Raw genomic sequence first — 14,635 nt, 5'->3', positions numbered from 1 at the left:
GAATCATCCACACATAGTAGAATCTCTCACGACACTACCCCAAGGCAACAAAGAAAAAGATATTCTTATAAAAAAAACTACGAACAAACCCATCACACAAAATCACCTATAAATTACAATAACCAAAATAGATACCAACTATTATCTATAGACTCCGAAATTGAAAACAAAGAATAATTGTTAGAAACCCGACCACACACCAACTCACTCGCCCAAACCCCATACCCATAAAGAGCAAAAAGAGGAGCCTAAGTTTAGAGGAGGAAGAGGTGGAAGAAGACTTCAAAAGAGAAAGGCTAGAGAGGCACTAACCCATATAAAAGAAAAAGATCATGGCATTTTTTAATTTATCACAAAGAGTTTTAACCTCCACCCAAATTTCAGTTTTAAGCAAAGGCCTTAAATTTGCCCCCACAAATCCTTTTAACCCATTTCAGCCTTTTTAGATATCAACAAATTTTGTTAGGAAGGATACAATACAGAGATTTTTTTTTATGAACAAGTCCACTGCAAAATACACTCTACAAACTTACTTCCACAAATACTCTCTGTACCACCCCAACCCAACCTACAGTAATAAAAACCAATCTAAAGAAAAATTTAACATTTTTACCATTCGACTTTTAAGTCCGGTCCCATAGAAGTATTTGAAAAACTGGTATTAACCCCTTCAGGACGGAGTCAATAGTACACGTTCTGATCAAAACAAAATGTAAGCAAAAACTGGAATTTGCGCTATATGTCTGTTCAACCGTAATTCACCTCTTTCATATTAAGTGCACCCACACTTATTATATATAATTTTATTCAAGAGAAACTGGGATTTAATTTTTCATGAACTATTCATAATTGAAACATAATTTATTATAAATACATTTTAAAAAATTGTGAGAAAGATTTTATAAAAAATGTGTAGACATTTTAGCTGTAAATGTCATAATACTGTTAGCTTTAACTGCAAAGAAAACACATATTTGGATTCAGCAAAGTCTCACGAGTACAACAGTACCCCCCAATAACAGTTTTTACGGTGTTTTGGAAAGTTACTAGGTCAAATATAGCACATTCCATTTTTTTAAAATCTTTTTTCAAATTGAAATTTGTCAGATTAGTAATGTTACCTTTGAGACTGTGTGGAAGCCCGGGAATGAGGTATTGTAAGTGGGGTATGTCCAGTCTTTTTTAGTAGCCACTTAGTCACAAACACTGGCCAAAGGTAGCATTCATTTTTGTTTTTGTGTGAAAAATGAAAAAAACTAATATTTGGCCAGTGTTTGTAACTAAGTGGCTACTAAAAATGACTGGACATACCACCTTTGCAATACCTTGGGTTGTCTACTTTTGCAAATGGTATGCCATCATGGGGGTAATTCTCATTCCTGGGCTACCATACGGTCTCAAAGGCAACGTAACCCATTTGGCAAATTTCAATGTGAAAAAAATGAAATGCAAGCCTTATATTTGACTCTCTAACTTTCAAAAACACCATACACCACTGTACATAGGGGGTACTGTTATACTTGGGAGACTTCACTGAACACAAACATGAGTGTTTCAAAACAGTAAAACATATTACAACAATAATATCGTCAGTAAAAGTGCCGTTCATGTGTGAAAAATGCAAAAATCTTCACTTTTACTAAATATATCATCGTTGTAATACAAGTTACCATTTTGAAACACTAATATTTGTGTTCAGCAAAGTCTCCCGAGTAAAACAGTACCTCGCATGTACAGGTTTTATAGTGTCTTGGAAAGATACAGGGTTAAATATAGTGCAAAATAAATTCTCTGCACTTTCTGCCTGGGTTGTCAGGCACGTCAATCAAATTTAAATTACTGTATATACTCGAGTATAAGCCGACCCGAATATAAGCCGAGGCCCCTAATTTTACCCCAAAAAACTGGGAAAACGTATTGACTCGCGTATAAGACCAGGGTGGGAAATGCAGCAGCTACTGGTAAATTTCGAAATAAAATCAGATCCTAAAAAAATTATACTAATTGAATATTTATTTGCAGTGTGTGTATATGAGTGCAGTGTGTGTATATGAGTGCAGTGTGTGTATATGAGTGCAGTGTGTGTGTATGAGTGCAGTGTGTGTGTATGAGTGCAGTGTGTGTGTATGAGTGCAGTGTGTGTGTATGAGTGCAGTGTGTGTGTGTGTGTGTGTATGAGTGCAGTGTGTGTGTGTGTATGAGTGCAGTGTGTGTGTGTATGAGTGCAGTGTGTGTATGAATGCAGTGTGTATGAGTGCAGTGTGTGTATGAATGAATGCAGTGTGTATGAGTGCAGTGTGTGTGTTGCAGAGCCTTGGTGGGGGGTGGGCATTTTTATTATTATTTTAATAATTTATTTTTGGTTAAATCATTTCTTATTATTATTATTTTTTTTTTAATTATTATTATTTATATATTTTTTTCGTCCCCCCTCCCTGCTTGACACATGGCAGGGAGTGGGGCTCTCCTACCCTGGTGGTCCAGTGGCATTGGCAGTTCAGTGAGGGGGAGGGGGCAGGCTTAGAGCACTTACCTCTCCTGCAGCTCCTGTCAGCTCCCTTCTCCTCCGCGCCGGTCCGTGCAGCTCCTCTGTCAGCTCACAGTGTAAGTCTCGCGAGAGCCGCACTATAACCCCGCGGCTCTCGCGAGACTACACTGGGAGCTGACCGAGGTGCTGAACGGACCGCCGCGGAGGAGAAGGGAGCTGACAGGAGCTGCAGGAAAGGTAAGTAAGAGCTCTGCAGCCCCCAGAGCCCCCTGTCTGTATTATGGCAATGTAAATTGCCATAATACAGACATTAACTCGAGTATAAGCCGAGTTGGGGTTTTTCAGCACAAAAAATGTGCTGAAAAACTCGGCTTATACTCGAGTATATACGGTAATTAAATCACATAATTATGTTAAAAGATTACTTAAATATACATGTAGAATTTTAGTATATATACATATATATATATATATTTAAATTCTACGTGTATACTTATGTAGTTATTTATGTAATTATGTATATTTATCTATATATAAATATTTGCAGGTATTTGTATTATATATATATATATATATATATATATATGTATATATATATATATATATATATAGAATGTCATTCTAAGTGTATTTTGTTATCAATATATATATATATATATATATATATATATTAGCAAAATACAGTTAGAATGAGATTACATATGTATGTATAATTTATTTAAATTTTTTAAAAAATATTTTTTTATTTATTTATTATTGTAATTATACATGTGTATATATAAATATATATATAGATGTATTAAATATATATATATCTTTTATATATGTAACGTCATTCTAAGTGTATTTTAATACTAATATATGTACATATATATATATATATATATATATATATATACATTTAATTAATTTTAAACATTTTTTTTTTTTTTTTTTACACTTCACACCAGCAGGGGGACTGTCTGACATTTCAGACAGCCCCCTGCTGGCAGATCCACAGCGATCACATGGCACCCGGGGGCCTGATTTGCTGGGGAGGGCTGTCTGGGCTGTCAGGCAGTCCTCCCGAAGAGGATCGCTGCGGAGGTAAGTCTATGCCGCCGCAACGGCTTTAAAGCCCATTTAATGCGGGACCGCATTGAAAACAGTAACGGCGTTAAGGGGTTAAATTAGCTAGATAAATAAAAAAAAAAACACAAACACCAGCATCATAATCTATCTCCACAAGAACAGATAGCCCTTAAGGAATTGCAAAAATACGTCACTATCATTATAAAGCCAGCTGATAAAGGGGGTGGTCTAGTTATACTTCCAAAAACAATGTATGTTAATGAAGCATTAAGATAATTGAATGACCCTAAAGTTTAGAAGTCTAGCTTCAGATCCCACCCCATCCATCAAAGAAAAACTCATACAATTCTAATCTGAAGGTCTCGACTAGGAGTTCAACTATCTAAACATATCACACCCAAAAATCCCTGTCATCTATTTTTTACCTAAGATTAATAAAAATCAAGTCAACCCTCCAGGTAGACCCATTGTCTCCGGGATAGATTCCATTTTGTCCAACTTATCTGAATATATAGATATTTTACTACAGCCATCAGTTAAATTTATGAAATCTTATCTAAAGGACTCTATGACTCTTCGTCACTTTTTAACCAACTTTACCTGTCATTCTGACTATATTTTAGTCACCTGTGACGTACAATCATTGTATACTATTATCCAACAGATTGCGCTGCATGATAATAGGGAAGTGTATATTATTCCAGTTGAGTATTACTCTAAAGAAATCCTAGGTGGGGATTATACCACTCGCGTCTGATTTATTGAGCAGTCCGCCTGCTCAATTAAATGTGAGTAAACACTTTTATATTTATATTCCTATTATATATTTTTTAATAGTGAACAATATTAGTTGTCGCCTCTCTTTATCCTTTTATAGTCTACAAACTACCAGGAAATTTACATCTCATCACGTATCCTATAAGTGGGGATTGTACCGCTGTATGCCATTCATACTAGAGCTGGATTATAGCTCTATTAAACGTGAGTAGGACTACATTAGACCCTGTTGCCTTAAGAATACTTTTTTATTAGACTTATTGCACCATCCGACTTCTACAGAGAACATTCCCTCTGTTTGCTATCCCCCTGGAAAGACTTGCACTATGACTCTTTTGGTATTATTTGTGGTTTGAATTTGACATCGCTATTGGACTTTGTTTTGAAGATATATTTTTCAGAACCTACTGTTTTTTTTAATTTGGCACAACCTTTCTCTTTTACCTTCTGTATTATTCCTATTAGTAGGGCTTAGGTTTGCTGTCTTTTTATACAGCATTGGTTTCTCTAGCACTGTTTCCTTTGTTTTGTACTTTAAAAGGGAGAATGCCAAGAAATCACACTTGGTGTGATAGAATATTTAATCTTTATTAAAACACAGATACACATTTCCTGTATACTTAAAAATGTTATTTAGGTAAAAAACTGAATCCCATTGCTTTCAGTTGATAATCTGGGATCAATGCTTGATTGATTGATTAATACTGAAAGGCAGGTCTGCAAATGATCTGGATTTGTGGCTTCCTAGGTATGTCTGAACCTTTGTTACACGTGCTTGCAAGATGGTAAGAAAAATGTCTCCTAAGATACTGTTGAATCATCATTGTTCCTTCAAGATCACACCTTGGCAAACAAAGACCCTTCTGAGGGGGTGGGCAGTGAGTCTTAGAGGAAAAGAACAAAACATTTCTTCATTTAATAATGAGGGAGTTAAAATAAACAGACACTAATGGATGGCTTAGCTTCCTCCCATAGATGCCTTTTATCCTGGCTAGCCCATTTAGTAGTCACATGGCTCTGAACTTTCCTAAGGCCTTAGACTATCACTTTCATGGTTTATACAGCTGGGTCATTGTGGATTTTTTTTAAAATAACCACCGAACAGGTTTTAAGACAAGCGCAATGCCTACAAATTCCCAATTCCCCTTGTGAAATCTCGAGTGGACTGCTAACTTGCCCAGGTATATTCTGTCCGCTGCGTCCAATTACATACTGCCTGCAAAACCCACAGCCACTGCACCATCATCATAAACATTTACAAAATATATATAGAAGATTAAGAATAGTTTTTTCTATTAAAAATTATAATTAGAACACTTTGACATGAGGAATGCATTTGTTTAAAATAAGTTAAATTATATGTTTCACTTCCTTTGCAGTCCATTGTGGAGACTTTAAACATAAATTAAAACATTTAGACTACAATAGGTAGGTAGAAAGAATACTCAATTTTTTTCTCCAATTTAGGTCTTTTGGCCTGAATTGTGCAGATTATTTACATTGTGTGTGTTTTAAATGGTTTAGTCAGCACGAAATTGTTACAAGACAAACACAATATCACTTTTCTAGAAACCTAAAAATTGTCTGTCAGTGAATCTTTAGGTTATACGTACTTATTGTTTTGAAAGCTTCCCAATTGCTTTTCACATCAAATATATAGAGATAGGGCGGGCACTATTATATTTACAGTATTCTACTGGCTGAGTTTCATTCTTTATACGCATGTCTTTCTTTTTATTAATTTTTGGGGAGAGCGGGGGGACCTTGCACTGTTCTGTATTTCCATATACTCCAATGGTTCGGACTGTAAAGAACACCTTTAATAGAGCGTGTACTCAACATACAGACCACGAAATGTAGCAAACTTTTTTCATAATCGTTTTAAAAACCAACATATGATCTGTGCATCGATAAGGAACAAGACATCTGTAGTCAGCTTTGGTGCTGATATAAATAATATCCCGATGTAATAGACATTAAAATGTACAGCTTTAACAATTCTTAGTACTGTACTTAATTTTCCTTTTAGCAGTGAAAACACATCTTGCTTACTGCGGTCTCCCCTGTTTGTTTTAACTACATGCTTCACAAGGGAGGGGGTTGAGGGAAAGGACCCCCACCAAAGATCATCATTTTAATTCTACACGTGAATTAAATCATTTCATTTTCTACAATAGCTTACTTTTAATTATGATACCTTAATTCATTGATAATTGCGTAAAAGCCAAAGCGACAGGCGTTCAGGCATGTTTATGTTCAATTGTCAGTTTTTTATATTTAGTTGTAAACAGAGGTTTAACCTACATGGATTTTTTTTTTTTCTAATTCTTAGTAGCCTAATTTCACATGTAATTTACCTTCTTATGTCATGTGGCAGTTGCCCGTTTTAATTGCAAAAGCATTTTTGAACCCAAATGGTAATTATGCTGTGCTCTGTGCAGGCGTCTCCAATCCTTTCCCCTATTGTTAGATTTACTAAGAGTTGTACAATGGGGAACAAGTCTATTTATGGAGCCTTTACTGTGACTTTAATCCTCTTTTTTATTTGTCTTGGTGTTTGTTAACCTCTGACTTGAAAATGTAGTTTGTCTGTAGAAGAGGTAAAGCGATGCGATTTCTGGGCCCTTAGGTGCCAAGTGCTGTTTTTACAATTTTATGTATTGTGAATTTTTTTAATAGAAATATTTTTCTTGCAATAGACCTTTGTAATTAATGATAATTCGACGATATGCATACATTTTCTAAGATTAGAAGACCCAATCCTTGGCAGCACCAGGATTGCCTGTGAAAACTCCTTCACTTCCTGGAATGAAGCTGGTGATATAAATGTTCCAAGATGAACTTGTTTTGGATTTGGCTTCCATAAGTAAATCACAGGTTAATGTCACAGATCACAATGATGCCCCGGGGAAAGTAAGCCATGGCATGTGACATACACCTTGCATCCATATTTAATTTGCAGTAAACTGATTCAGCACTGTCACATCATGACCTTCCTGTCCCTCCTTTGGACCTGTTTATCGCTGGTGCTATAGGCAAATCATTTCATCTTGGGGGCTCCCATGTAGTCTGTTTTCGCATTACCAATTAAGAGTTCCTTATGATTTGCAGTTACCGGTATTTGCAAATTAAAATAGCTTGTTTGCATAGAGGCCAATTAATTTGTCCTTTTTATATTCATTTTGTGAAGCTGTTAACTTGTATTTACTATTAATCTGAGCTTTTTTTTTTAAATCTATGTCTTTATTTATTCTGCCTGTTTAATAGAGCGATAAACTTGTGCTATTAAGTATCTTTGCTCTGCTCCCAGATTTCATGCTTGACACATTGTCTGTAACACATTTATAATGTTTAACCCTTGTAAGTTTATGTATCTCCTTTGGATAAATTCTTGTATCAGGGGCTTTACATAAATTCCCATTTTTCTAAGTTGTTCCTTATAATCTATCTCCATGTTCTCCTTTTGAAGCTTATGATGTACATTAACCTTGGAGAGCTGTTGTTTTGAATAGGGTTAGCGTTTTTCCGCTTATTTAAAGGCTGTCATTATAATTCCATGCACTCGCTAGTGAGATCATTTCGCAGTCATGGCTCCTATCTGGGTTGTAAGTAGTATGTACATAGCAAGTTAAATCCTTACAGCTGGGGGAAATGAAACTCTTTTCAAATATGTAAGCCTCATTAAATAAATGTTTTATATTTCTTTTGGGGGGGGGGGGGGGGAGGGGAGAGGGGAAGAGGCAGGGTTTTCTTGAAGGTAAAGAAAGAATAGAGTTGTGTTCTGTGGCTGTCACTGAACCCTCTAGTTCACTGTTTTATCGTGATGTGATGTCCTGTTCATTCACTCCACACACGGCAGACAGTAGCAAGCAGAAACAAAATCCCATTTTATCGCAAAATGAATGAGAATAGTGCAACAAAATATGGCCATGCAGGTTTATACATTTTGCTATGAAATCGATCGTTTAGATTTTAGTATTTTGTAGGAAATAAACTCCCATGTAGAAAGTCTTGGTGTACACTGAAAGTCTAGGGTGTCTTCTCTGGCTGACATCCTGGAGGGTGACCCGGGCATTGGTAGTCATTGGGTAGCGCTCTTCCTATTGAATAACTAAAATTGCGGGTGATTGAGAGATAATTTTGGGGCAGTCATGGTTTAATTTTGTCACTGGAGAACTAATTGAAAAGCAGACTTGCTGCTCAATGGCAGTTTGTGCAGATAGAAAGTACATGGCCTCTTCATTTACCTGCCCACAGTTATTCTGAAAGTTTATCTCATCACACAACATTTAATTTTGAAATCAAGGTATGACCTTATTTATTCCCCTATTGAAGTCATGCTGATATGCCTGTATTATAAATAAATAACATTTCCCTGAGGAAGACGTCCAGCGGTTAAAGTTTTATAGGTGAAATTTCCCGTTTCGGGAGCCAAAAAGAAAGCGCCATTAGTTGATTATTCTCATAACAAACAAGCAGTGTTGTATTGCTACCTGCATGGCCATTGTCTTGGCTGTGCGTGCTTTGCGCTGCTATTTGGATGGTTTCCTGCTCACTGCCAGCACAAAAAGCCATTTCTGTTACAATGGACCATAACAACACAATGGCGGCATTAAGGATTTATGTGGAGGTTTCATTATTTTCTCTTCTTTTGTTCCTTCCAGGATGTCTTCCAAGCGACCAGCCTCTCCGTATGGGGAAGCAGATGGAGAGGTAGCCATGGTGACAAGTCGGCAGAGAATGGAAGAAGGCGAGAGTGACGGGCTAGCAGCATTTCACCTTCCTGTGCATGTGAATTATCCCAACAAGCCCCACTCTGAGGACTTTCAGGCTGTCTCTCTACTGACGCAGGAAGCGTGTGACCACAGAAGTCCAACGTATGCGCACAACACCATGGTAGGCCCCACTCAGAGTCCCTCCACATTTAATCTCTTTGTACCGCTATCTGCATGGTGCCAGTAATCTAATTTGAATTCTAGAAACAAAGTCTCTTTCAGCAGGCTATGTTCTGAAACCTCAAATGTCTCATCTTTCCTTCATTTTGCCACGAGGCACTTATAGGAACACTCTAATTAAAAATAAATAAATAAAATGCTTTTTTATTATTTCATTAAAAAATAAAATAAAAAAAATGTAATAAAGCTATTAAACACAACCTTTATTTTATCTTCTTCCAAGATTAATGACTTTTCAGATGCTTTCCAAAGAGAGGTATCAAGGATATACGGCAAATACGATGTCATTCACTGCCCAGTGATGTAACTGGATAAAATACAATAATTATATATTATATATAATGCTACCTTAGGAATAGATTGTGTGATGTCATTCACTGCCCAGTGATGTAACTGGGATAAAATACAATAATGATATATTATGTATAATGCTACCTTAGGAATAGATTGTGTGATGTCATTCAACGCCCAGTGATGTAACTGGGATAAAATACAATAATGATATATTATGTATAATGCTATCTTGGGAATAGATTGTGTGATGTCATTCACCGCCCAGTGATGTAACTGGGATAAAATACAATAATTATATATTATATATAATGCTATCTTGGGAATAGATTGTGTGATGTCATTCACCGCCCAGTGATGTAACTGGGATAAAATACAATAATTATATATTATATATAATGCTATCTTAGGAATAGATTGTGTGATGTCATTCACCGCCCAGTGATGTAACTGGGATAAAATACAATAATGATATATTATATATAATGCTATCTTGGGAATAGATTGTGTGATGTCATTCACCGCCCAGTAGTGATGTCCCGAACTGTTCGCCGGCGAACATAGCTTGTTCGCGGCGAATGCGGCGGGCGAACATATGCGATGGTCGGTCCGCCCCTATTCGTCATCATTGAGTAAACTTTGACCCTGTACCTCACAGTCAGCAGACACATTCCAGCCAATCAGCTGCAGACCCTCCCACCTCCATGACAAATAGGGGGCGGACCGACCATCGCATATGTTCGCCACGAACAAGCTATGTTCGCCGTCGAACGGTTCCCAGCGAACAGTTCGGGACATCACTACCGCCCAGTGATGTAACTGGGATAAAATACAATAATTATATATTATGTATAATGCTATCTTAGGAATAGATCGTGTGATGTCATTCACCGCCCAGTGATGTAACTGGGATAACATACAATAATTATATATTATGTATATTATGTATAATGCTATCTTAGGAATAGATCGTGTGATGTCATTCACCGCCCAGTTTGGTCATAAGGTCCATTTTATTAAAGTATTGACTTGTAATATCTAGGACACAGTGAATCCAAGCAAAGGATATATGTGTAGTTTTTATCTCAATGCTATAATCTGTAGTTTGGGTGCACAGTGCATCTGGAAATCCTATTTTCTATACCGAAACGCCCCTATTCCAATGCAGTCATTATTTTTATGTAGTAACTAGTTTTGCAGTTCTTATTTTGTCTCTTCCAGTTCAGGAGCAAGGGAGCTTGTTCTCCAGCGTGGCCAATAGATTTGCAGGGATTGGGTTAAAGCTGGCTTGTTTGCCATATGTGCAATGTGGCAGCAAGGATTGAGGTTTGGCTGTGTAATTCCCTGCATGGGATTTCACGCGTTTCATCTCTGCAGCTGATGTTTCAGTATGAGATAGATGTGCTACTCTTAAAACAAGCCGCAAGTCATGACGGCCATGTATGCAGCTTTCACGGCTGCTTAAATTGTATCATACACCGATATTATCTTGTTATAACTGCCACATGAAAGCAGTTTCCACACATATAATCCAGGCCTGTTACTGTGTTTTAGCCGATTTGTTCTGAATGGGAATCTGCAATATAAATACGCCGATTTTAACGTGGCAGCGGTTCAGGTCTATCTTTATTTGCCTTGTAGTCCTTTTAATCTTCCTTCACTGGGAGTGATCACACTTCTTTAGTCACTAGTTCCAAATCCCTATCTCGGATTTCCATTGAGTGTCGTTAGTATTGCCATTGGCTTGAAGAGTTGCTAAAGTTTTCAGTTTCTTGGGAGCAACATGATGTCTAGACGGCATTTATACACAGTTTATTATACAAGCCATTCCTTCCTCCTGAAGGCTTTATTATTGCAACCTGATTGAGATCCATGAGATTTCACTCTGAGTGACTCTATTTGCACTAGTTGTACCCAGCGGTTGCATCAGGGTACAAGCATAGCTCGTTAATGGAAACCTGTCTGTCACTGCTGATTGGACGAAAACCTGCTCCTATGAGGTCACACTCCCGGTGTTCAGCTGTAAGCACCTCCCAGTGACAAATGATGTGCACCTTCTACACATGCCTAGATGGAAGCTTGCAAAGGGGCTTTTTAGGATTCCCAATCAAATCCGTCTAAATAGTGCTCGCACATAAGCCTAAACTGTAACGTTTCCGTAATCATCCTCTTTCTTGAAATGTGTTTAATAACTATGTATATATCTGTTTTAACTTGTACATTACAAATTACAAATGGATGTTGGCCTGAGATGCAGCTTGGACGATGGGTGTTTAGTTGCTGCCGGATGCTTGTATATATTTTGTGGTGTGGAGGAATCTGTTATTATTGTATGCATGGAATGGATGCGCATCCTGTTTATGTCATTCCGGAGCAGATCTGTTTGGCATATTGACCTCATTTCATGGAAAGTGCAGAGTGAAGGAAAACGAGAGGCTAGATGAAGAGTGTATGTGGTGGCCAGGAGTTATGATTAGCGAATCGAAGGACTGGCCATTTCTACCACTCTGAAATGGTGGAGAACAGCACAAGGCTGAGGCTTGTTGTTGAGATAATTGGTTCTGTTTAAAAGAATTCTAATTGTTCGTTAAATCCTGCCAAATGATTGAGTTTCCTGCACAAGAAACAGATATGCTTAGTTTATGAATGTGTGGGATGTGGAGCCAACTGTCACAGTACACAGCTGGAATGATAGGTAGAAAATACTTCATATTCCTTGTGTTACAACCAGTGCTTTCCATGTCTTTATATTTTTATTCAATCAGATGTATTAACTGTCAGTACACCTTCGATGTCACACTCGTTTCTGGCAGAGCAGGCCCTGGTCCAAGCTGGGGTGTTAGTTCATCATGTCAAGAAAACGTAAATTACAATAATTGTGAAAAATAAATAAAAATGACTTGTGCACTATCCCAAATCCCCATACACATTAAAAATCTGGAGGTTTTTAGTATCACTACAATGGCCATTAAAGTGTAAGCTCACCTGCACGTTTAGAAAACCCAAGTGTAGGAGAGTCCTATGCTAACAATTCATCTTGCTGCTTTTTGCTAAAAGGCAAAATCTCTGACAGAAAGGGGTATTTTTATGAATCCCTACACACTTATTAACCCTTAATATGGTCCACATGTGGAGGGTGGCAGCACTGCAACATGGTCAGAAAAGCAAATAGAAACACAAACAAATGTTTCCAATATGCATAGCTATGTGCTCAATGACTTGTAAAAGAAGGGCACGTTCTACACTATTTACACTACACAGTAGACACATCCCAGCCAGCAGAAAGCTTTCACCTAAAGACAATCCTATTGGAGTAAACCGCAAGCCCCTCATTCCTTCTTCCCAGTTTTCTAAATAAAAGTCCTTCCGTGGGCATACTTAGTGGGTGAATATAACGACTTAAAGGAGAATTACATGTTTAAGATGGGTAAACTAGCAATTAACCGGCGTCCATTAGTGGAATCGTTGTACTTGTCTGTTTCTATTTTCTGTTGTTACACATTGCGATTCATCGCACAGCGAAACCGACAGCACGGCAATTTTGTTGTCTCACAGCTCTCAAACTCCAATCCCTAGCGTTTGTCCTGCAGCACTGCATGATCACGGTGTCCTTTTCCTTCTGTTGCTGCCCAGTCAAGCTCAAGATGAATGAGCTGCGAGCATTCTTTTAATTTGTAACCAAATTACTGCAGGAAACTAACAGTTCTTTTAAGTTCATAATGCAAAGACAACAAGGAACTGACATCTCCCTTAAGTCTTATTGTCCTTCACTTGAGGATAAAAACTTACTCTGAGTACTCACTGAGAGCTCACTCCAGGCGACTCCTGGCTCCAGATCTCAGTTGCTTTCTGTACACCATTACTGAACATTCCCTGACTGACTCAGTGAGAGCTCACTCCATGGCTCGCGGACGTTGATTACTGACCTTCACTGACTGACTCACTGAGAGCTCACTCCTAGCGGCTCGCGGACGTTCATTACTGACCTTCACTGACTGACTCACTGAGAGCTCACTCCTAGCGGCTCCCGGATATTCATTACTGAACATTCACTGACTCTGTCACTGAGAGCTCACTCCTAGCGGCTCCCGGATGTTCATTACTGAACATGCACTGACTCTGTCACTGAGAGCTCACTCCTAGCGGCTCCCGGATGTTCATTACTGACCTTCACTGACTGACTCACTGAGAGCTCACTCCTAGCAGCTCCCGGATGTTCATTACTGACCTTCACTGACTGACTCACTGAGAGCTCACTCCTAGCGGCACCCGGATGTTCATTACTGACCTTCACTGACTGACTCACTGAGAGCTCACTCCTAGCGGCTCCCGGATGTTCATTACTGACCTTCACTGATTGACTCACTGAGAGCTCACTCCTAGCGGCTCCCGGATGTTCATTACTGAACATTCACTGAGAGCTCACTCCTAGCGGCTCCCGGATGTTCATTACTGACCTTCACTGACTGACTCACTGAGAGCTCACTCCTAGTGGCTCCCGGATGTTCATTACTGACCTTCACTGACTGACTCACTGAGAGCTCACTCCTAGCGGCTCCCGGATGTTCATTACTGAACATTCACTGACAGACTCACTGAGAGCTCACTCCTAGCGGCTCCCGGATGTTCATTACTGACCTTCACTGACTGACTCACTGAGAGCTCACTCCTAGCGTCTCCCGGATGTTCATTACTGAACATTCACTGACTCTGTCACTGAGAGCTCACTCCTAGCGGCTCTCGGATGTTCATTATTGAACATTCACTGACTGACTCACTGAGAGCTCACTCCTAGCGGCTCCCGGATGTTCATTACTGACCTTCACTGACTGACTCACTGAGAGCTCACTCCGAGCGACTCCGGGATGTTCATTACTGACCTTCACTGACTGACTCACTGAGAGCTCACTCCAAGCGGCTCCCAGATGTTCATTACTGAACATTCACTGACTGTGTCACTGAGAGCTCACTCCGAGCAGCACCCGGATGTTCATTACTGAACATTCACTGACTCTGTCACTGAGAGCTCACTCCAAGCGGCTCCCGGATGTTC

The 14,635-nt window shown here is 38.7% G+C and overlaps 1 protein-coding gene across 1 annotated transcript in view; it reads left to right on the top strand.

Moving 5' to 3' along the window:
* SOX5 (SRY-box transcription factor 5) overlaps positions 1–14,635 on the top strand; it is a 264,806-nt gene that overhangs the window by 34,194 nt on the left and 215,977 nt on the right. The window contains exon 2 of the mRNA XM_063446673.1: positions 9,001–9,232. Coding sequence (XP_063302743.1) covers positions 9,001–9,232 — 232 coding nt within the window. The remainder of the gene's footprint in view (positions 1–9,000; positions 9,233–14,635) is intronic.

Source organism: Pelobates fuscus, chromosome 3 (assembly GCF_036172605.1).
Source record: "Pelobates fuscus isolate aPelFus1 chromosome 3, aPelFus1.pri, whole genome shotgun sequence".
In the NCBI taxonomy this organism is placed as follows: Eukaryota; Metazoa; Chordata; class Amphibia; order Anura; family Pelobatidae; genus Pelobates; species Pelobates fuscus.
This window is presented reverse-complemented; position numbering and strand designations above follow the sequence as displayed.